Source organism: Ambystoma mexicanum, chromosome 8 (genome assembly GCF_040938575.1).
Source record: "Ambystoma mexicanum isolate Mex_15411 chromosome 8, UKY_AmexF1_1, whole genome shotgun sequence".
In the NCBI taxonomy this organism is placed as follows: Eukaryota; Metazoa; Chordata; class Amphibia; order Caudata; family Ambystomatidae; genus Ambystoma; species Ambystoma mexicanum.
In genome coordinates this window covers 268092174-268114844 of record NC_090929.1, presented here as the reverse complement: position 1 = coordinate 268114844, position 22671 = coordinate 268092174, and the positions used below count along the sequence as shown (strand labels likewise).

The window sequence follows — 22671 nt, the reverse complement described above, 5'->3', positions numbered from 1 at the left end:
CACTGTGTCACTGTGACAGCAGCATCCAGAAAACACGGGGGGCAGCAGGTGGATATCCAGCTGGAGGGGAATGCCCTTCTCCACTGCACTAAGAATGCAACCTTGAGTTTATTATTGACACGAGAACCTACAACGGAGTCCAGTGCTTGCACTGGGGGCACAGTTGTGTTCATTGATGTCACCAAGGTCACCCGTTAGAAGTTCCAGAGACTGGTCTGTGTTCATCCGCATACACACCTACACTCCTATACAGCTCCATGTTGTGATTTACTTTCACAGCATTATTTGTATTGTATTTGTGTTTTGAAGGTTAGGGAGAATAGGGGGCTTGAGTGGTTAAGGGTGAGGGTGGTAGTGGTGGGGGAGGGGGTATGGGAGGACCTCCCCCTTCAAAACACCAGAAAAAAATCGAAGTAATGATATGAAAGGTTATTTATAACACGCTTATACCCAGAGGTTTCTAAGCGCAGACCCGGGAATCAAACCTGTGTTGCTTCGTGTTGTCTTGCTTCCAAGGTGAGCACGTTGCCACTGTGCTATCCTCCTGAGGCTGTGTTGAAGTCATTTACAACGTGATAATGTTGTAAAAGCGTGTATAGCCTTTATGCTATGCTCAAAGCCTTCTAGTCTTTTTGGACATTGTCATTTTGACCATATATTTAATGCATTGACATTAGTTAGGCAAATTCATAACTATGTTCTCATAACATTAAATCATTCTGGCTTGATGTTGATATTTAGTGCCCATGATAATAGTGCTGTTACCCTATATCTGAGCTCGCCCCACAAACAATCCCAAATCCTATGCGTTGTGCACTGGATCTCATCTACTGTAAGTAGCCCGAGGTTGCTCTGACAGCCCCTTGATAGCCCGCTAAACCACCTTCAGACATAATACACAGTACCATCCAGAACTACTGGTTGCCCGCATCTTCTCCAGGGACTGGAGTGACGCTGAGCACAAGGGTGGAGACTATCCTTGTGAAAATGTTCAGTGCTTACATGTCACCATACCCCAAACCCTTCTAGAGATGCTCAACCAGGTCTCGTTTTACTTTGCATTCTGAGGCGTACAGTCTTGGATTTATATTAGGACGAGCAACGCTTCAAGACCCAGAATGAAAAGAATAACACTGCACTGGAGGGGCATCTCCTGAATAGCATGGGCCATGTTGGCATGCATGCTAGCGTCATGCTATGTTGTGCCTAGTTACATGGAAGTCTAAGAAAGTGACATGGAAGTCTAATAACCAGGTGGCACAGTCCATGTTCCTGTTTACCAGGTAATGGCGAAAGGCCCCAACGGGAACGATGAAGATAAGATTAACATTGGGATTGAAAGGAGGTAAGTCACACCAAGTCACCAAGTCGCCATGTCTGCGAAAGTGATTCTGCTTTCCTAGTCTAGGATTTCCAGGGTAAGAGGAGGCACCTTATGGGAATCTGGTTTTGGAATCCTATTCGGCCTAACTGAACAAGCCCCTCATCTGCCACCAGTCAGCATACATACAGTATTAGATGCTGTGTTTCCTTGATTTCATGAATAAAGCACTCACTGACCAGGTATCCAGCTTCAAAGCACCTTCAGGCATCCAATAAGGGCCCAATACGGAAGCTCATTCACTTTCGAAATCAAGCAGAATCTAGTAACGAGATTTGGGTCCAGGACTACATTTGTTCGATTGCAAAATCTAACAATATGTATGACCAAGTAACTTTAATATATACCAAATATGTACGTCAATTGCTGAATACACTAGTAGGATTTTTTTGCGACACAGTACAATGTGTCACAGTCCACGTTACTGTTGACCCACCCTTTGGGTTTTGGCTCTGTTCTGTTTTGCAAAACACAGCTCTAGAGTCAGATAAATAAGTGCAAAGTGATGGCTATGTTTAACAGTACTATAAGACAAAACAATATGATAGGCTATTTATAATGCGCTTAATACCCAGCGGTTTCTAAGGGTGGACCCGGGGATCGAACCTGTGTTGCTCCGTGTCGTCTTGCTTCCAAGGCGAGCACAGTGCTCCCGAGCTATCCTCCCAAGAAATACTATTTATGTTGTATACACCAATATAAATTGATGCTGTTATAAGTTAACGCACGCATTTAATGAAAAAGTGTTTCAACGTATAGGCTTAACAGGGTCTGTGTGATAGTGTGGCGCAGAACAACCACATCAGCTTTCGGGGAGAAATCACAGGCAGCCACACCGGTGCCGGGAGAAAGACTGTTCCTCTGAGCGGGAATGCTAGTCCCGGGACATTCCATGGAAAGTGTGGCTACTGTGCACCAGTGGGCAAAGGGCCCCGAAGAGTAGAGACATGAGGCCACGCATTGGGCTGCAAAGGCTCATATGGCTGCTTTCAAGGGAGTGACGTTGGCTTGTAGCCCAAAAGGGACCTGCAAACATGTTCGGGTCAATTTTGGGAACGCTGATCCAGCATAGATATTTCAGACAGGCTCTCGTTCCTGGCAGCATTAAAACATTAATTGAGATTCTTTTGTCGTGGCAAAAATCTAAGCAGGATCGCCAAGTCACAGGGCCTCATTACACGGTAGGCAGTGGACCAAGGTGCTAATAGCACCTTGGTCCATGCCGGTAAAATACCGGCACCGCCTGGGTGGAAAGGGGAATTACCGCCCTATTCCAAGGTTGGCGGGGCGGTAATTCCCCCTTCCACCATTGCCCTTCCCCATTCCCATTTTTGCCCCATAGGGCATAATGGGAATGGGGAAGGTGCTAATTACGGTACCGCAAATTTGCGGTGCCGTAATTAGCACCAAGGTCCCTTAGCGGGTTGGTTTTTAACGCCTGCAGGCGTTAAAGTACCAACCCGCTAAGGGACCTCGTAGTAAGGCGGTAAGGGTTAACGGTCACTGGTACCATTACCGGTGACTGTTAACCCTTACCGCCTACCGTGTAATGAGGCCCACTGTGTTTTATTAACATTCAATACCCAGACTCATTGTATACAAAGTGAATTGGGTAAAGTTGAGTTAAAGTGTTTGGAAATGACAGCTACATACAATCTACACTCCAAAGTGACATTGAAAAGGTGCACAAAGATATCCTATATGCAGGTACGAAATGTTCTCTGTATAGGTTTTCTTAAGTAGGCTAGAATTTATTGTAGATAAATGTCTATCACAGGCTAGTGTTATCGCTGTAAGTGGCAGGCTTTGAAAACCTCACTATCATTCAGACAATGTCCCTTCCGTCGAGACAATCTAAAGTTCCCTTTTGACGAATGGACAAATTATACCCCTAGAACAGAGGAGCTGTCAATTACAATGTTCCCTCGTGCTCCCAGCTGAACAATAGCCACTTGGGGGCGGGGAAATGGTTTTCATAGACACGAGAACTGTGCTTCCCTTCCAGTGCATTATAAACATAACTGATTTTCAGCAAAGTAAAGTTGTACAGGTGATCCAATATCACAAAAGGGAACAATTGGCCTTATTAGGGGTCTGGCGGTAACCCTGGTGGTGCTACTCGCGGGTTGCCGCCGGATCCATAAAAATGTACCGGCGCCTGACTTCCTGGTGCCACTGGCTCATAACGAGTCCGGCGGCCGGGAAGTCAGGCGCCAGTATATTTGTTAATCCCCATTCTCATTGACTCCCATAGCACTATGGGAGTGGGGACATGGAAGCACCAGCACCGTTGCTTCCGTGAACGGTTTGCCTACCGTGACCGGGGCACCCGCCAGGGTCAAACCTGTCAACATTTAGTCTGCTGGTTCAGAAACAAGGGTGCCGGTGAGCTTACCGGCACCCTGGTTTCCGGACCGCCAACAAATGTAATGAGGCCCAATGTCTTTCTTTGGGTCGTCAATAGTGTATTTGCCTTCACCAGGTGAATTTGAGGACGGTACCTTGACAATGAGGTAGCCCCACCTCCACTGCTTTGATGAATGAATAATGTGTGGAATTGGAAATAGAATTGCAGCAGTAATTCACGTTTAGCTACACCATGATGTGAAGGCTGGTTTAGGGAGTTGAAGTGTATTAACACACCTATAGCTCACATTCACAAGCACCTATTTTAACCATTGGCAGCCATTCCTCAGTGTGTTGTTCTGAAAACCATAAATTGACAGCTGACCCTTCATATAAAAGTCCAACAAAACACAGACAGTTCATGACAGCAACAGAAAAGTGTGTTGTGGTCCAGCAGTTACAAATCAATGTTTCAAAAGGCGTTCTACTGCTTAATAATCAGAATGCTTCCAGCGAGGGCTCTAACTGGAGATAGAGGCCTGCTACAGCCAACTCCAAGCCATGTGATGTAATAAAGTGCCACCTGCCAATCAGAATCTGACAGAGTCTGGTCCCACTGTGTGGCTACCTGGAAGGTATCTTGAATTCTTATTTCACACATCCACATCACTACCTAGATATTAACATTGCCTAGCAGCAAGCAAGAACTAAAAGTTAATCTGAGCTTTTAAATTAGAGGCAACATTTGGAGTTTGTTGATCCAACTTACCATGCCTGAGAATTGATTAACTTTCTACAGGGCCTTATCATGAGATTAGTCATCTTCACCTTCATTAGGTGACTTCACATTTGACTCTGCGCCAGTAGCTCGGACGGTGATCAAAAATGTTATAATGCCCTTTAAACATGTCATTATTGCTGTGAGGTATTGAGGCTAGTAAAGCTAGCAAAGGTATAGTTGCACCTGACCTGCAATCAAAGCAACCATTTATCTAGAGACACACAAAGAAGTCTCGACGTTTCCCATTATGTTATGCACATCCGTTTAACATTGTCTCTGATAAAAGTATTTTTTTTTGGCAGTTTTGTAAAAAGCCTTACCATCTCCTACCCCCGTCCTTCTCCACCTGCTTAAAGTCATCAGTGAACCATAGCACTAATTCTCAAACCAGGCATACCACTTCACCTAAATGGCTTGGGTAGCAGAATTGACATCACATACTTACATCAGGGTCAGCTGCTTCTCCAAGCAACGAGTTGGGGGTAGATCTCTCTCCGCGGCAGGGGCCTCCATCTGGAACAGCCTTCCTGCCTCCCTGAAACTTGAGGAGAACCATCTCCGGATCCGGAAGCACCTCAAAACCTTCCTCTTTGCTTCTGCTTTCTCTCCGCTTCTCCCCTGCAAATTCTTGACTGAAACTGCACTGAATCTGCAAATGGGCCACTCTCACCGATCTCGGTCCCTGGCCCAGCCACTCTCCACTTGCACTGCCTCCCTGGCAACTCCTGCACTGCGGGACTGTCTCTGTATCCCTACAGCCCCCTTCCCAGCACTTGTCTGCACTTACCTTGCACTTGTCACCAGCTGGCCCTATTCTTTATCTATTATTCTACCCTGTACTGCACTTTTCCCCCCTCCCTTTCCCCTTGCACTTTCCCTTCCCCCTACCCATGCACTTGCGCGATCTGAATGACACCTGGCCTAGTAGGATCGTTGTCTGTTTTTCCTCTGTTCCCCCCTCCCTGCCTCGTCGCGCCTTGAAACACTTGTGTATAGGCACGTTACAAATTCCATATCATATCATATCATATCATACTCGATGATATCACAGGAAGTAACATCACATGACCTCTAACCCTGACAACATCACAGGAAGTTATGATATATGACCCTTAGCCATACTGACATCACATTGCAAAATTAAACAAGTACAATAAGTGCAAATCTTTTCAACCATATAGCAGCTATACTGTATCCACAGAATGTAACAGGTGCAATCATGATATGAAAGGGCACCCAGCACATCCATCATAGGCCAGCAGCACTCCTTCCATATGCCAGTGGTGCCTCCCATGTCCGGTTACTGCTGAGTTATAGCTGTAAAAGCCTCACATACCATACCATGCTAAAATACTGCCTCTGACGTCAGGCACTGCTCTGGTAAGGCTAGTGCTACCCCATATACCTCATACACCATGCATACACCATGCATAGTCCTCACATGGAAGCTACAGGCCCCCCAACCCAAATGATGTGATCATTGCTAGATACAAGACTTAGACAGTTTTTTTGTATTGTAGTGCACACTAAACTAAATCACTTTTAGTGATACCGATTTGATACCTTGTGAGAAAACGTGATTTGACCTTCATCACACATGTTGGTCAAGCTGAGAAGCTGAGATTTGTGCCATCTTTATTGTCTGTAATGTACATAGCAGACCACATCTCTACCAGCCCACCTGCATTTTTACACCAACACACTCATATTTCTGCACCATTTTCTTTAATGAACAGAATCAGTTGTTTGTGTTTAATAAAGTAAACAAGTGAAACTCCAAACGACATTATAAATCAAACTGAAAATAAAAAAATAAATCTTTATCGAAAGGCGCCTAGTAAAATTAATATGATTTATTGTGGTGGGATGAAGGATGAGCATCGTAGCTAGCAGTAAGCACGTAATTCACTGAGTTATCCCCAATCCTGTCTACATAATACATCAACAGGATATTTTCCTAACTGTACAAAAGTAATAGAAACGAGTGTTTTCACAGTTCACAATGAAGTCACATACACACGCAGATACACAGAAAACGTGTACACAAGAAAACTGCTCCTAGCAATTCTGAAGATGGCAATGAAAACGCCTACACTTCTTCAGGGCATCTTTTTGGTGGTGGCTCCCACTAAACATGCAGTTATAATGTTGGAAAGGTGAATGGACAAAATGCGCTAAGAGTGCCAACGCCGAAGTGATCTATTTCAGGCCTACAGCTTTCATTCACTGAGCAGTAAACCACTATTTGATATTTAAGCGTGAGGGCCAGAATGCCACAGGCCATGTCATGGGTACCATGTAGATGCCACTGGGAGCAGCTGTACCCCTAGTTATCCCTAAATGTTGTCCATGTCACAAATTAAACTGAAATACAAATTACCCGTTTTAATAATAAAAAAAAAAAATCTTTAAAATTAAAATATAGTACATGGGACATGTTCATAAACATCCCTCACCTTTTAAGAAAACAATATTATGGCTAACAGAGTAGGCTGTGCGAAAAAACGATACTTTTGGCCCCTCAACCGTCTCTCACACTATCAGGGTCTGGCAGAGTGCAGCACAGGACCGATTTGGCAGTGCAGTGGTGGGTCAGCACATCTATCTATCTATCTGTCTATCTATCTGTCTATCTATCTATCTATCTATCTATCTATCTATCTATCTATCTCTCTCTATCTCTCTATCTATATATCTATCTATCTATCTCTAGCTATCTATCTGTCTATCTATCTCTATATCTATCTATCTATCTATCTATCTCTATCTATCGATCCATCTATCTATCTATCTATCTATCTATCTATCTATCTATCTATCTCTATCTATCGATCCATCTATCTATCTATCTATCTCTAGCTATCTCTCTATCTATCTATCTATCTATCTATCTATCTATCTATCTATCTACCTCTAGCTATCTCTCTATCTGTCTATCTATCTATCTATCTATCTATCTATCTATCTATCTATCTATCTATCTCTAGATCTATCTATCTATCTATCTATCTCTAGATCTATCTATCTATCTATCTATCTATCTATCGCTAGATCTATCTATCTATCTATCTATCTATCTATCTATCTATCTATCTATCTATCTATCTATCTATCGCTAGATCTATCTATCTATATATCTATCTATCTATCTATCTATCTATCTATCTATCTATCTATCTCTCTACCTCTAGCTATCTCCCTATCTGTCTATCTATATATCTATCTACCTATCTATCTATCTATCTATCTATCTATCTATCTATCTATCTATCTATCTATCGCTAGATCTATCTCTCTACCTCTATCTATCTATCTATCTATCTCCCTATCTATCTCTCTACCTCTAGCTATCTCCCTATCTATCTATCTATCTATCTATCTATCTATCTATCTATCTATCTATCTATCTATCTACCTCTAGCTATCTCTTTATCTGTCTATCTATCTGTCTATCTATCTCTCTACCTCTAGCTATCTCTCTATCTATCTATCTATCTATCTATCTCTCTACCTCTATCTATCTATCTATCTATCTATCTATCTATCTATCTATCTATCTATCTATCTATCTCTCTACCTCTAGCTATCTCTCTATCTGTCTATCTATCTATCTATCTATCTATCTATCTCCCTATCTATCTCTCTACCTCTAGCTATCTCCCTATCTATCTATCTATCTATCTATCTATCTATCTACCTCTAGCTATCTCTCTATCTGTCTATCTATCTGTCTATCTATCTCTCTACCTCTAGCTATCTCCCTATCTATCTATCTATCTATCTATCTACCTCTAGCTATCTCTCTATCTGTCTATCTATCTGTCTATCTATCTCTCTACCTCTAGCTATCTCTCTATCTATCTATCTATCTATCTATCTATTTCTCTATCTGTCTATCTATATCTATCTATCTATCTATCTATCTATCTATCTATCTATCTATCTATCTCTCTACCTCTAGCTATCTCTCTATCTCTCTATCTATCTATCTATCTATCTATCTATCTATCTATCTATCTATCTATCTATCTATCTATCTATCTATCTCTCTACCTCTAGCTATCTCTCTATCTATATATCTATCTATCTATCTATCTATCTATCTATCTATCTATCTATCTCTCTACCTCTAGCTATCTCTCTATCTGTCTATCTATCTATCTATCTATCTATCTATCTATCTATCTATCTATCTATCTATCTATCTATCTATCTATCTATCTATCTCTCTACCTCTATCTATCTATCTATCTATCTATCTATCTATCTATCTATCTCTCTACCTCTAGCTATCTCTCTATCTGTCTATCTCTCTCTCTCTCTCTCTCTCTCTCTCTCTCTCTCTCTATCTATCTATCTATCTCTCTCTCTATCTATCTCTATCTATCTATCTATCTATCTATCTATCTATCTATCTATCTATCTATCTATCTATCTATCTATCTACCTCTATCTATCTATCTATCTATCTATCTATCTATCTCTCTACCTCTAGCTATCTCTCTATCTGTCTATCTATATATCTAGCTATCTATCTATCTACCTATGGTTTTGTAACACACTAATATCCATGAAGAGCCATACAGATGGGGCATGGAGTAACATCAGCAATAGCGCAGCATGCAGTGGTTCACTGACAGCGCAATGCCATATTCTGTAGCACAGACATCACAACAACGCAGTAAGCGAATCATCTGAGCTTTGGGAAATAGCCTGTGCCAGTTTCTCTAGCATTTTACGGCGTACTAATATTCTATAGCGGGGTCTGCAACCTGTGGCTGTCCAGATATTTTGCAAAACAAAATAGGTGATAGCTGGAAGTTTTGGAATTCATTTCTAACCTCTGACATTGCTCTGGGCACCCCTCCAGACCATCGTTCTTCGACCTGCCAAGCCAATACAGAAGGGGAAAGACCAAATGCAAATCAGGCTTGGTCCCACCCAAAAAGTCCAACCTGAACTGCTTGGTCACATCCCTTCTGCATGAGACCACACGCATCCCCAGACATGTTTTGTCCTCATTGGGCATCATTAGTGAGGAATAACTTTGGTCTCTAGGTCCAGCAGGCTCAGGACCCACATCTGGGCATACCCATCCCACTCGGGTTGACCTGTGCAAAACAACACAACATGACCAGATGTTGGTACCGCGCTTGTTGGGCTTAGGGACCCAAACTACTCCTCACTGATGAGGCCCAACAAGGCTGAAACATGTTTGGGATGTGTGAGGTCTCTTGCAGAAGGGATGTGACCTAGCAGTTCCGGCTGACCTACCCCTTTTGGGGTGGGGCCAAGCCTGATTTGCATATGGTCTTTCTCCTTTTGTAATTGCTTGCTAGGCAAAGAAGGATAGTCTGAAGGGTTGCCCAGACAAATGCCAGAGGTTAAGAGTAATTCAAAACCTTCCAGCCATCACCTCTTTTGTTTTGAAGATGTTTTGGACTACAACTCCCTTGATCCCTCAATATTGACTATGCCTTGGAGGCCTGATGGGATTTGTTGTCCAAAACATCTGGAGAGTGAAAGGTTGCGGACCCCTGTTCTATACCATATTACAGCAATAAATGTTCCCAATACAAGAAAACTGCATTACTCAAAGGGTCTATCTCTTATATTATTCTTGCCCCAGCAACACTATTCAGCAATCTCATTAAATGGCAGATGGTCCATAACTAACAGGAAGGCTCATGGAAAAGGGAAAAGAATCCTCAGCTGTCACTTAAGGTCTGACACACATACACATTGGAGAAGCCTGAGAACCACACTGCTCCTGTAGAAGAGTTCATGGTCAAGACTAGGGCAGGAGAAGTATTTTTTAGAAGCCTCAAAACACACAGAAACTACATCTGTCATCCTTTATGGGTCTACAACAATAAACAAGTGCATGAACAGTAGAATTCAAATAGGCTTGAAGAACAAAAAGCAGATTCAAAGAACAAACCAGACACCAGAGACTAAAATACCGTGTCCACGCCACTGTATGTGCGTGCAGTGCTAAATAATCGCCCTACTTAACTGCAAATACAAAGGTGTATTAGCCTATACGGATATTGTGAAGGAGGCCTGTGACCAAATAGAGAAAGCCACAGGCTGAGATCCTTTATACGGTCATGAAACTCCAGGGTGACCTGCATTATCCATTTGACATCACATGGCCGCGACATCATTTCTTTTTATATGTGTTCACTTTTATGCTATGATGTAAGAGCTATTCTAAATGTTGACATATATAATCAATGCATAATCTGGATGAAAACATACTGATATACAGCTTGTAATGTTCTGCAAACAATTCTTTTAAGGTGATTAACAACAGCTGCTTTGTGGTTTAAACTAATTGATAACATGTACATGCGGTAGATGACTGCTCTCCTGTGTTAAACTCCAGCAGTGCACACAATAAACGGACAACCATGAAGAGTTCCTCATCGGTTAATGGGTGTAAGTGTCACGGAAAGCTGTTTCAGAGGAAATGAATCCGAACAGCCAGTCTCAGCTTTAATGAAGTGCTCCGGTGCAGCTGCAGAACTGTTCTGTGCTGTCAGAGGCAGCATCCGTTTTGATGCCACAACCAAATGTAGTGAGATATTACATACTCTAGTGATGTAATGTTCTTATTGCATGTGAGTAGTAGTCACTTCTAGGCTGTAATGAGGACATTATCTACAGGATTTTATTCAGATCTTGCAGGCTTTCATGTATAATAATGACATTTTTCGCAGGCTTTTATACAGATAATACTGGCTTCCATGTATAAGAAGGACATTATTTGCAGGCATGTAAACAGATTATGCAGGCTTCCATGAATAATAAGGACATTATTTGTGGGATTTTACACAGATAATACAGGCTTCCATGCATAACAAGGACATTATTTGTGAGCTTTTAAAAAGACAATACAGGCTTCCATGTATAATAAGGACATTATGTGTGGGCTTGTACACAGATAATACAGGCTTCCATGTATAATATGGACATTATTCGCAGTCATGTATACAGATTATGCAGGCTTCCATGTATAATAAGGGCATTATTTGTGGGCTTTTATACAGATAATGCAGCCTTCTGTGTATAATAAGGACATTGTTTGCCGGGTTTTATACAGATAATGCAGGCTTCCATGTATAATAAGGACATTATTTGGAGGTTTGTATACAGATAATGCAGGCTTCCATGCATAATAAGGACATTTTGTGCAGGCTTTTATTCAGATCTTGCAGGCTTTCATGTATAATAAGGACATTATGTGCAGGCTTTTATACAGATAATGCAGGCTTCCATGTATAATAAGGACACTATTTGTGGGCTTTTATACAGATAATGCACCCTCTGTGTACAATAAGGACATTATTTGCCGGGTATTATACAGAAAATGCAAGTTTAAATGTATAATAAGGACATTATTTGCAGGGTTGTATACAGATAATGCAGGCTTCCATGCATAATATGCACATTATTTGGAGGATTTTATACGGATAATGCAGGCTTCCATGCATTAGAAGGACATTATGTGAAGGCCTTTATACAGATAATGCAGGCTTCCATGCATATTCAGGACATTATTTTTGGGCTTTTATACAGATAATGCAGGCTTCCATGTATAATAAGGATATTATTTGCAAGGTTTTATACAGATAATGCAGGCTTCAATTTATAATAAGGACATTATTTGCAGGCTTTTATACAGATAATGTAGGCTTCAATGTATAATAAGGACATTATTTGCAGGCTTTTCCACCGATATTGCAACCTGCTCTGTATAATAAGGACATTATTTGCAGGGTTTTATACAGATAATGCAGGTTTAAATATATAATAAGGACATTATTTATAGGCTTTTAAACTAAACAGATAATGCACGCTTCAATATATAATAATTACATTATTTGCAGGCTTGTATACAGATAATCCAGGCTTCAATGTATAATAAGGATATTATTTGCAGGATTTTAAACAATAGATAATGTAGGCTTCCATGTATAATAAGGACATTATTTGCAAGCGTTTATACAGATAATGCAGGTTTAAATGTATAATAAGGATATTATTTGCAGGATTTTAAACAATAGATAATGTAGGCTTCCATGTATAATAAGGACATTATTTGCAAGCGTTTATACAGATAATGCAGGTTTAAATGTATAATAAGGGTATTATTTGCAGGATTATATACAGATAATGCAGGCTTTCATGTGTAATAAGGGCATTATTTGCAGGGTTTCATACAGATAATGCATGCTTTCATGTGTAATGAGGGCATTATTTGCAGGGTTTCATACAGATAATGCAGACTTTCATGTGTAATAAGGACATGATTTGCAGGCATTTATACAGATAATGCATGCTTTCATGTGTAATGAGGGCATTATTTGCAGGGTTTCATACAGATAATGCATGCTTTCATGTGTAATGAGGGCATTATTTGCAGGGTTTCATACAGATAATGCAGGCTTTCATGTGTAATAAGGACATGATTTGCAGGCATTTATACAGATAATGCAGGCTTTCATGTGTAATAAGGGCATTATTTGCAGGGTTTCATACAGATAATGCAGACTTTCATGTGTAATAAGGACATGATTTGCAGGCATTTATACAGATAATGCAGGCTTTCATGTGTAATGAGGGCATTATTTGCAGGGTTTCATACAGATAATGCAGGCTTTCATGTGTAATGAGGGCATTATTTGCAGGGTTTCATACAGATAATGCATGCTTTCATGTGTAATGAGGGCATTATTTGCAGGGTTTCATACAGATAATGCATGCTTTCATGTGTAATGAGGGCATTATTTGCAGGGTTTCATACAGATAATGCAGACTTTCATGTGTAATAAGGACATGATTTGCAGGCATTTATACAGATAATGCATGCTTTCATGTGTAATGAGGGCATTATTTGCAGGGTTTCATACAGATAATGCAGGCTTTCATGTGTAATAAGGACATGATTTGCAGGCTTTTATACAGATAATGCAGGCTTTCATGTGTAATTAGGACATGTATTGCAGCCTTCTGTGTACATGAAGGATAGCATTTCAGGCTTGTATACAGACACTGCCGGCTGTCTTGTATTATATTTTGATTGAGACACATATATAAAGGATCTCATTCAGAATTCCAACAATCACTAAACGTCAGGGTACTCACAGGTGGATGTTGCATATGAGTGATGCAGAGCCCTTGGTCTTGGCCCCGGACACTCTTATTTTAACCAGGTCAATATCTATCAGGGATTATCCTTTTGCATAGCATTGCATGCATCACACATGTACATATTGAATCAGTGCCAGATGCCTATGACCACAGCTGGCATTCCTTCCAGGGAAGCCCCATCAGCACCCTGTAAACCAGACTCTCTCCCTTCCACTCTACCAGGCAGGAACAGCCACCAGCAGCGACGCTGTGATCTTACAGCACAGATACGGCGTGGAGGCAATTTGAATAGTAATTCCATTTTCTTAGTTCAGAGCATCACTATCTGCAGACTAAGCGCTTTCGAAAGACAGCGTAACCTCATGCAAAGTGAACCCATCTTTATTCAGTGTTACTGTGTGTGCGCAGGCCCTGTGCAATCCCATCAATATTTTATTCTTCCATTTATTAAACTTTGAATAATTGAGCATTTCAGAGGTTATGAGGGGCTGGCTGGTGAGTAATCTCTCTTTATTTAGCCCCGGTCACTCCCTCAAGAATTCATTAAGTAATTTTCCATTCAGGTGTAATTCAGCAGAGACAGAGGAATATATGCCGTATGTGAGGACCACTTCCCTTCTATAAGTCCTCCTTATCCGCAGCATTCTTATTTCCTGTCACTAAACCCGGGATCCCAATATCACCAATTTCTGGGATTAATCCCAAGCCATTCTGCGCCTCTGGATTTAGCCTAATCAATTCTGCAGGTATGTGTGTTTCTTTTCCTGATCGCTTTCCTGTAACATCCGGTCTATCTTCTATTTATCTTTTTCTGTCCATCGGTCTACCACAAATTAACTCCACTCTTTCCCTTTCCCTCCTCTATCTGCATATTGCCTTCCCCACACCCAACTCACTACAAAAACAACATAATAACTCCTCTGACCAAAGCTCCCACTTGCTCTCCATTAAACACATGTATCTGCAATATTACCATCCTCGCTCCATCCCCCCAGCCTTAGTGCAACATCTGACCAGCCTAGCTGCATCCCACCTTCTATTCGAAGCCCCTAGTCTTCCCCCAACCCCTCAGCCACATCACGTTACTCCTGCTGGTCTCCTGCAAGCCACACCTTTCCTGACCCTGGCAGAAAACCACACTTCCTAAACTCAGTCTAACGCGTTGTCAATTGCTTTCGATCCTGAGAATGGATTTGAACAGCCATCACTCTCAGTGGTGCAAACGCTGAGTTTGGGAACGCTGAGTTTGTCTAGTTTGGGAACAAGTGTCAATGGTGCACACACATTGCGTCACTCCCCTATCCACAAAGAATCTAGACAATATCAAAAGGTGACTTAGGACTGTATCAGAGGATGTATTCTTACCTGACATCTGCAGGGTCCTCTGTGACAAGAACATCTGTTTTGCAGCTGGCTAAAGGGTTGATTGAGAGCTCCACAGGTGGGACCACAAAGCTCTTGCTGACGGGCAGCCACAGGCCCTGCCCTAGGCTGTATGTGGACCTAAAATGCAGACATTGGAGTCATTTCCTCTATCTTGAAGACATGTTCAGCATCAGATAATTGCCAGATACTATCAATCTGCACTTTTCCTGCCCTAAGTAACTTCACGATTCCTGTCCCTCTTCGTCATTCCTAGGAAAATGACTATCCAGACTAATGTTCTAGACCTCTGTGAAACACAATCTGACATAAACCCCAATCCCACCAAATCCTTCGACCCTGGCATCCCCTTCCAAACCCAGATAGAGAATGTCATCAAAATTACCTACCCAGGATCCTTTTCTCATTCCCCATTAGAGACATTCCCTGTACCTTCCCCAAAATCTTCCACGTTCACATGACCTCATGCACGATCCTGCATTCAGTGATAGGGTTCAACTTTGAACCCACCATCAGAGACATTGCCAGAAACCTCTCACTGTTACCCATCTGCTCGTCTTCTAAAAATTCTTCTGAAACATGCCCTGCACATCACTTACAACACCCACACCAACATCAGTATTACCAGGTGTCCATTCGGATCCGCCAGCGGAGACATTTCATTGATCCTCTTCTAATCCCCTATCAGAGGGATTCCCCTCAACCCAGTTTAGAAGGTTACCCCGGAAAGGAGAAGTATGTTTTCTCATTCCATGTTGTATATCTTTTGCATCTAAAGGACTTTGCCCAAACTTCCATTTGAGACATTCAAAGAACCTAATGGCCCCTCAAATATCCTTTAAGATCCAGCTTCACCCTTACTTCCCCGACAATTTCAACTAAAACACAGTCTCAATATAACCCCATGATATCACAGGCAGTTTCAGTGGTTTCCTAAGCAGCCATAAAAGTCAATCTGGGGTTGCCATCAATTGACCATTCTCAGGCAGTACTTTGGCAAGATGCAGTTGAATACAGACCTGCGACTCTCCCACGAAACCATCACAGACTGTACCAACAGGTTGCTTCTCATTGCCTGGATTGAACCCAGAGATTCTTCTTACCTGAGGATTTTTTCTGGAGCTTGCTCTCCCGTCACGAGGTCGTACCCTCTCTCCAGTGTTGTGTACGGCCAGGGTCTAGAAAGAGAAGATACGTCTGAGTGAGGCACTTAGCTCTACATCACACATGCAGCACTCATAGCTCTAACCAACAATGGGGCTGCCAGCCCTGACTGAGGGTTAAGATAAAATGTGGTGCAAAGGTGGAGAAGAAAATAAACAAACAAAAAAGAGGAAGCACTGGAACAGAAGTTGGGTTGTCCGAGATCTAATTTGGGATGTTGGAGGAATAAATGTGTTTGGACAACATAAGGAAGAATATTAACCATACTGAGTTCATCCCTTGTCTTTGTGCATGTAAACATGAACATAGTGTATAGGGACTGTCAGATTTATCCATTTTCACAATTGCCCCACTCGCCCGATGTGGCAGGCTGCATGTTCGTTCTGGGTTATTCTGCCCTGTTCCCTTAATCTCAGTCTGCATGGGGCAGTTCCTTGGTTTTGCTACATATATCATTTTAAGATAACATGTTCTCTCCTCCTCTCCTGCATCAGATCAAAATAACCACTACTACACTGAGTGGTAATCTTTCTCTTATGAATGTGTGTCTCCTACATTATGTTTATCAGCGCAATGAATTTGAATAGCTCTAATTTACCAAACCCGTCCTAATTGTCCATGCACAAGTATGTAATGAAATGGGCAGTGAAATAAGCCCCATTCTTTTGTGCCTGACAATCTATTGACTGTGACTAATCGGACATTCTTTAAAGCGATATGGCAGCGGTATTCAAACTGTGGAGCGTGCCCCGCAGGCGGCCGCAGACACATCCTTGCGGGGCCATGAGAGCCCAGCATGACATGTAAAATAACATTTTTTTAAAACTTTATTTTTAAAACAAATAATTAGATTGGAAGAAATGAGCAGGCGTGGCTCACATGCTCGGGCTGAAGCATGAAACTGTCTCAGGCACCAATGAAAAAGTGGCCCGCAGTTGTAAATGGATATTCATTACTTTAGTCACAGACTGTTTGAATAGTACCCAAGGGGGTGCTTTGTGTTAAAATGTACGTAAATTGTGATATTTATAGAATATTTATTCAGCAACAATGGTCAAAATGACTACCTGCATAGTGAAGTAACTCATCAAAAGCGCCCACATTGGCCAAAAAGGTGGGCCATTTTGACTGGCCCACACTAGCATTTTGCATTTTAGATACAGGCATTGCCCCATTGCATTATGGGCCAGACCGAGCCTGGCGGCTCATCCATAATGTCGAGGGGGCACCCACCTAGTGGCCCCCATTATGAAGGAGTTAAGGAGCCAGCCCAGTGAAACAATGAACACTCCCTCAGCTGTTTTTTCCAGCTGAGGGAGTGCTCCAGGGCTGCCTGAATTGTCAAAGGGAAATACTATTTCCCTTTGACAGTTCAGTTCCCCAGCCGCACATGCTGACTGAGTCATGCAAGGCTGGGGTGTTTTGCTTCGCCAGCATTGCATAGCTCTTTGGAAATTCTGGCTGGGGCACTGCATGTCTGTATGTGCGAGGGAGAGCTCCTGCACCTCCTCGCACATACGGACAGAGTAGCCTGGAGCAGGGCATTTCAGCACCCACACGCAGGCCAATGCAGAAGGTACGTTTACGTTCATTTTTTTAATTTAAACATGTGTATAGATGCGAGTATGATTGTGTTATGAGTGAGTGTATGGTGATGGATGCTCGTGTGGATGATAGAGTGATTGCTGTATGAATGTGTGTGTGTATGTTAGTTTGTTTTGGTCAGTTGAGCTGATTTTGGCAAGTGGTGGATGGATGGAGGGGGGAGGAGGGTTGTACAACATAGGCATTTTAAAAATGCCTAAATGCCTTTGTTGTCGAATCCCCCCACCCACCTGCCAAAATTAGCTATCCTTCTGAGGCGCTGTGGAACCCAGGGGACAGGGATGGTGTTTTTTTACTGGATTTCTATCATAGATGTCCAGTCAAAATACCATGCTTTCCCCCTTGGCACCCCAGCGCCTTGAATACAGACATAATCATGTTGATTGTGTTAGGCCCAGTGGGGCCCAAGGGACAGGGATGGTATCTTTTTACTGGACGTCTATCATAGATGTCCAGTAAAAATGTCATGCCTGTCCCCTGGACCCCCCCAGCACCAATTGCAAACTGTTTGGCAATTTACCCATTTTTTTTTAACGTATGCTCTACAATGCAACATTTGAACCCATTATTTTAAAATAAATTCACGGGGGGGTCCCCCCAAACCCCTCTTGATTGGTTTGGGCTCCCTCACTGCGCTCGGTCGCTATGGCATTTTTTGGGGAAATAGTTATGCCTCTCCATTTAAAAAAATTAACCAGCTGCCACTGGCCCTCAGACTCTGTTGGGAACGGAATGGGGGGAGCCCAGGGACAGTGGTGGGAGCAGGATGGCGGGAACCATGGGATAGTGGTGGGAGCAGGGTGAGGAGAGCCAAGGGTGTGCGATGGGATGGGGAGAGCCCAGGGAGACTGGGTAGGAGTGGGAAGAGGGGGCCCAACAACTGTGATGGGAGCAGGTGGGGGAGACCAGGGACTATACTGGGAGTAGGGTGCGGTGACGGCGCACAATACATACTGTCCATTTGGCATTTTTGGGGGGCCTGGCCTGCCCAAATTTAGCTCAGGGGGGGCTCAGGCCAAAAAGTTTGAAGACCACTGCGATATAGCCTTTGGGACGAGACCTACTTCTACGGAGGAAGTCCCACTAGGGATCTCTACCACGGAAAGGACTGCATTTGCTCTCCATGTTAACCCTGATGTTCGGCACCCCAACTTTGCTTGCTGGCCATGATGTCTGCCACAGCATTCAGCAACTTCAAGCTGTCCCATTGTCATGCATAAGCCCCCCATCTCCCTTATAGTAAATTGCCTTCAGTGCATCCTACATCTTGTCCAGCGACCCAGAATGTAGGCGTCCCGAAAGCACGGAATTGCATATGGCCACTTTGAATTGTGATTTTCTGCTTCCAGTCTGCTCTTTCAGCTTTTCTTCCTCATTGATTTGCATGTGTTGAACCACACTGTGACAGCTGTCGGTCATTTGAAAAACTAATTTTCGGATGAAGTTTCGCCCCAATTCGTCTTGGTACGTTCATTATATTTACTCATCCAAAGCTGAATTGTTAAATGAGTTTCAAAAGCTACTTCAGATGAAAAACCACTTTAGATGAGAATTTGCATTTTACAAATTGAAACCAACCCGCTTCTTGTTGGTAATTTGTTATTTTATGGTTTTAATTACACAAGCTGTGCTGATGAATATTATGGAGATAAAAGGACCATGGCCAGATATCTTTAATGCAATGCTTTAGTTTTTGTGTGCTTATGGAGAATGTTTAAGTGGTTTTGAAATTTAGTAAGGAGTTTACAAAACATAAATGCTTCCAGATTTTTCTTTGTACAAAGATTTGATGAAACACGGCTCTCCCTCATCTGCTGTGTCTGGTATGTCATAAAGAGCAGTGTACCTCAGGACTGAACCCTGGAGCACTGCACCGGTCGCACTCTGCTTCTAAGTGTGCACACCCATTCAAGAGATCCCATTGCCTCTATTCTGTTTGCCCACACCTCACTTTCCAATTGTGATGGAGAACAACCAGTTTATGGCCAGGTGGAAGTCATGCATTGTCCTCCTATGATCTGATTGTGTGCCTGTGAGTGGAGCACAGAGGTGTGTCTGATAGTGTAGAGAAGGAGCTAAGTACGCCCACCTCAACCACTTCAGCCATATTGCCTATATGTTGGGAACCAGAGTGTGAGACACGTGCAATACCAGTGAAGATACTGATACCGAGGAGAATCCTGAAGGCAAGGTTCCCATTGAGGAAACTATACTTGCATACGAGACAGTATGATGGCCATTTGAATGAAATCCCGGAAGAAGTAGGACCAATGAATGGCAAAGAAGAATAGTGACGTCATGTAGAGTCGAGCTGATGAACATGGAAGAGATGCAGAGACTAGAGAATACAGATATTCTATAAGGCATCAAGAAAGTATCGAAGATAAGTGACATTTTAGGATCAAGATGAAGAAACTTATGCTACAGAACTGATGAAGATGTCAAGTCAGTTTACACGTGTACAGATGCAAAGAAACACAAGCAGATGAAGTATTCTTGAGGCTAGCTAAGTAGTGAATAGAATGCAGCATATGCCGATATATACATACATATAGAATTGAGTAAAGAATGGATGTTTCCACTATGTACTATAGCATAACTGGGCTAAAGAAGGAAGGCCTCTTTTCCAGTGTGTCACAGTTAGAAAACAAGTGAATTACAAAGTGAATCTCAGAAAGGCAAGACTGGATGAGCCAAGAAGCCAAGGTTTTATCAGGCTGGAGTGAGCAAATATTGGATACAAATCGTGTGAAAGAACAGAGCTCCTATTTAGAAGCATTGACAAAAACAAGGAAGACATCAGAGGTCTATTAGAAAATAGTATTTTAAATACACCAGGGCTCGATTTTGTGGTCTTCAGACACGTGGAAGGATGACGTTTGTTGAACATGATGGTCACACCTACGCATGAGGGCAGAGCATGCCTTAACTCCCCTGAATTATCCAGAGCTAAGAACACACCCAAGGACAAGTTCAAATCCCTATGTGACAGCAGACCACTGAGGTGATGATAGATGAATATGCTAATTGGTGGGAAGCTATGGTTGGGGTCTTGCTCACCAGCATCTGGAAGCCCAGTCTGAAAAGTACTGACGGAGGTTAGAGTGCCAACCAATGGTAGGGGGCCACGTGATTAAGGGTCCTATAGTTTGTGTAGCCAATGTGACATTGTGTATTTAGTGACGGTCATAGTGACCTGTTTAAGGGGAGGGCTTAGTTGCCCCACCTGATGTTAAGAATACTATCACTATTCTTCATTCCTGTAGATGAGTATGGATCATATACTTAGAGGTTCCTTAAGAACCAATCACTTTCTTCACCAGGTTTTCGTGGTTTGCCACATAGGATGATGTTAGTAATACATAGGTTGATGTCACCTTTGACGATTTTGTGCTATAAAAGAATGCTTTTTTTTTAAAGATGCATTGAGACATCTTATGCTGAGACCTCCGTTGATGCTTGTTGTACTCCCTGTTTTAGATAACTGATATTAAAACAGTTATCCTTTTGCCAACTACCTGAGTCGTTTCGATTATTAATGTTTGAGTAACTGCTGCATCCACATCCATCTCAAGGTTATTGCTACCTCATCTTAAAGGGCTGGAATACTCCAGTTCATGTGGTAGCTGAGAGGATGGTTAGATATCCATCAAGAGAGTAGGCTTTGGTGTCCCGGAAATATCGCACAACCACTAACCTCTGCCATTTGGCTGAACGGACGTGAAGCTCCCTGTAGATAGCGGTATCAGTTTTTAAACTTTAGACTTGCAAGCAAGGGTGAGACGGGTCCCCCAGTTTCCACGAAATACCTTTCTGGCGTTTACAGGAAGCTGAATGGACGGAAGGTTGAAGAGGCTACTGAGGAGATGTACGATCCCAAGAGTCTGAAGCTGAAAACAAAAATGGTGAGTAAAACTGAGTGAGGTGGCAAAAGTGTGAATGGGCAGTGGGTGAAGAAAGTGATAAGGGGAACATGAGTAACAGAGGGAGGCTGGGGTATGTAACTTGAGAAATGATGAATATTGAATATTAAGAAATTGACTTGAGGAGAGGCCAAGCAATTAAGAGGTATTGTGAGCAGAGGCCATGGAAAAGGATACACCCAGGTTTCCTGCTTTTTAAAGAACACAGAAGAGGTCGCACCTAGAGCCCTATGGGTGGGTGACGTTGACCACAAACTCAGTTAAAGACAAGTCTAAAGAGCACCACTTACATCCCATATCGGGGTATTTTTGTGGGGGTAAGACAGGTCTTAAAGAGAAGACTTTGAGATATATGTAGCCGGTCGAGTATGTCCGCTTACCTGTATGATTTATGTGACTATATATTGTGAGAAAACAATAGAGGAATTGATAGACGCGAAAAAAGAAAACATGTGATTTGAGAATTTATTATTTATTTGTTGGAATTAAACTAATGGTGTTTAGTGAAAACATAGAATAAAGTAAAAAACGTGATATGAAGGGTTTGGAGCCTGCGACGATTGGTGCACGCTCATATTTGTTTTGTTTTTCTGAAATGCACTTTTGAAAAATCTGCAATGTGTAAAGGTGCGTATTGACAGTCAAGAGTGATGTGTCAAAATGGAGGATATTACTCCACTTTTACACCTCTGCAAGCAGTTACCCAAGCACGCACCCAAGCTTAGACAGTACAGTGCAGAGTGGGTGAAGGGCACAGCAGAAAAAATGTTCATGCCATGGCCACAAGGGGGATCACTATCGAAGGCAGTTTTGCAGCATATGATGACATATTTGCACATTGCATATACAGGAAAACGTGTATTGGGTTTCTGCTGGTACTCTTGTTCAGAGAGGAATTGCCATAGCATTACGGTGCTGGACTGCCCATGTGG

At 42.4% G+C, this 22671-nt stretch overlaps 1 protein-coding gene across 2 annotated transcripts in view; it reads right to left on the bottom strand.

Moving 5' to 3' along the window:
• Positions 1–22671, bottom strand: part of ASTN2 (astrotactin 2) — a 3972579-nt gene that overhangs the window by 2153903 nt on the left and 1796005 nt on the right. For both annotated transcript variants that reach the window (XM_069609664.1, XM_069609663.1), the window contains exons 9-10: positions 16151–16225; positions 15030–15167 (exon numbers count right to left, since the gene is read on the bottom strand). In XM_069609664.1, coding sequence (XP_069465765.1) covers positions 15030–15167; positions 16151–16225 — 213 coding nt within the window. The remainder of the gene's footprint in view (positions 1–15029; positions 15168–16150; positions 16226–22671) is intronic.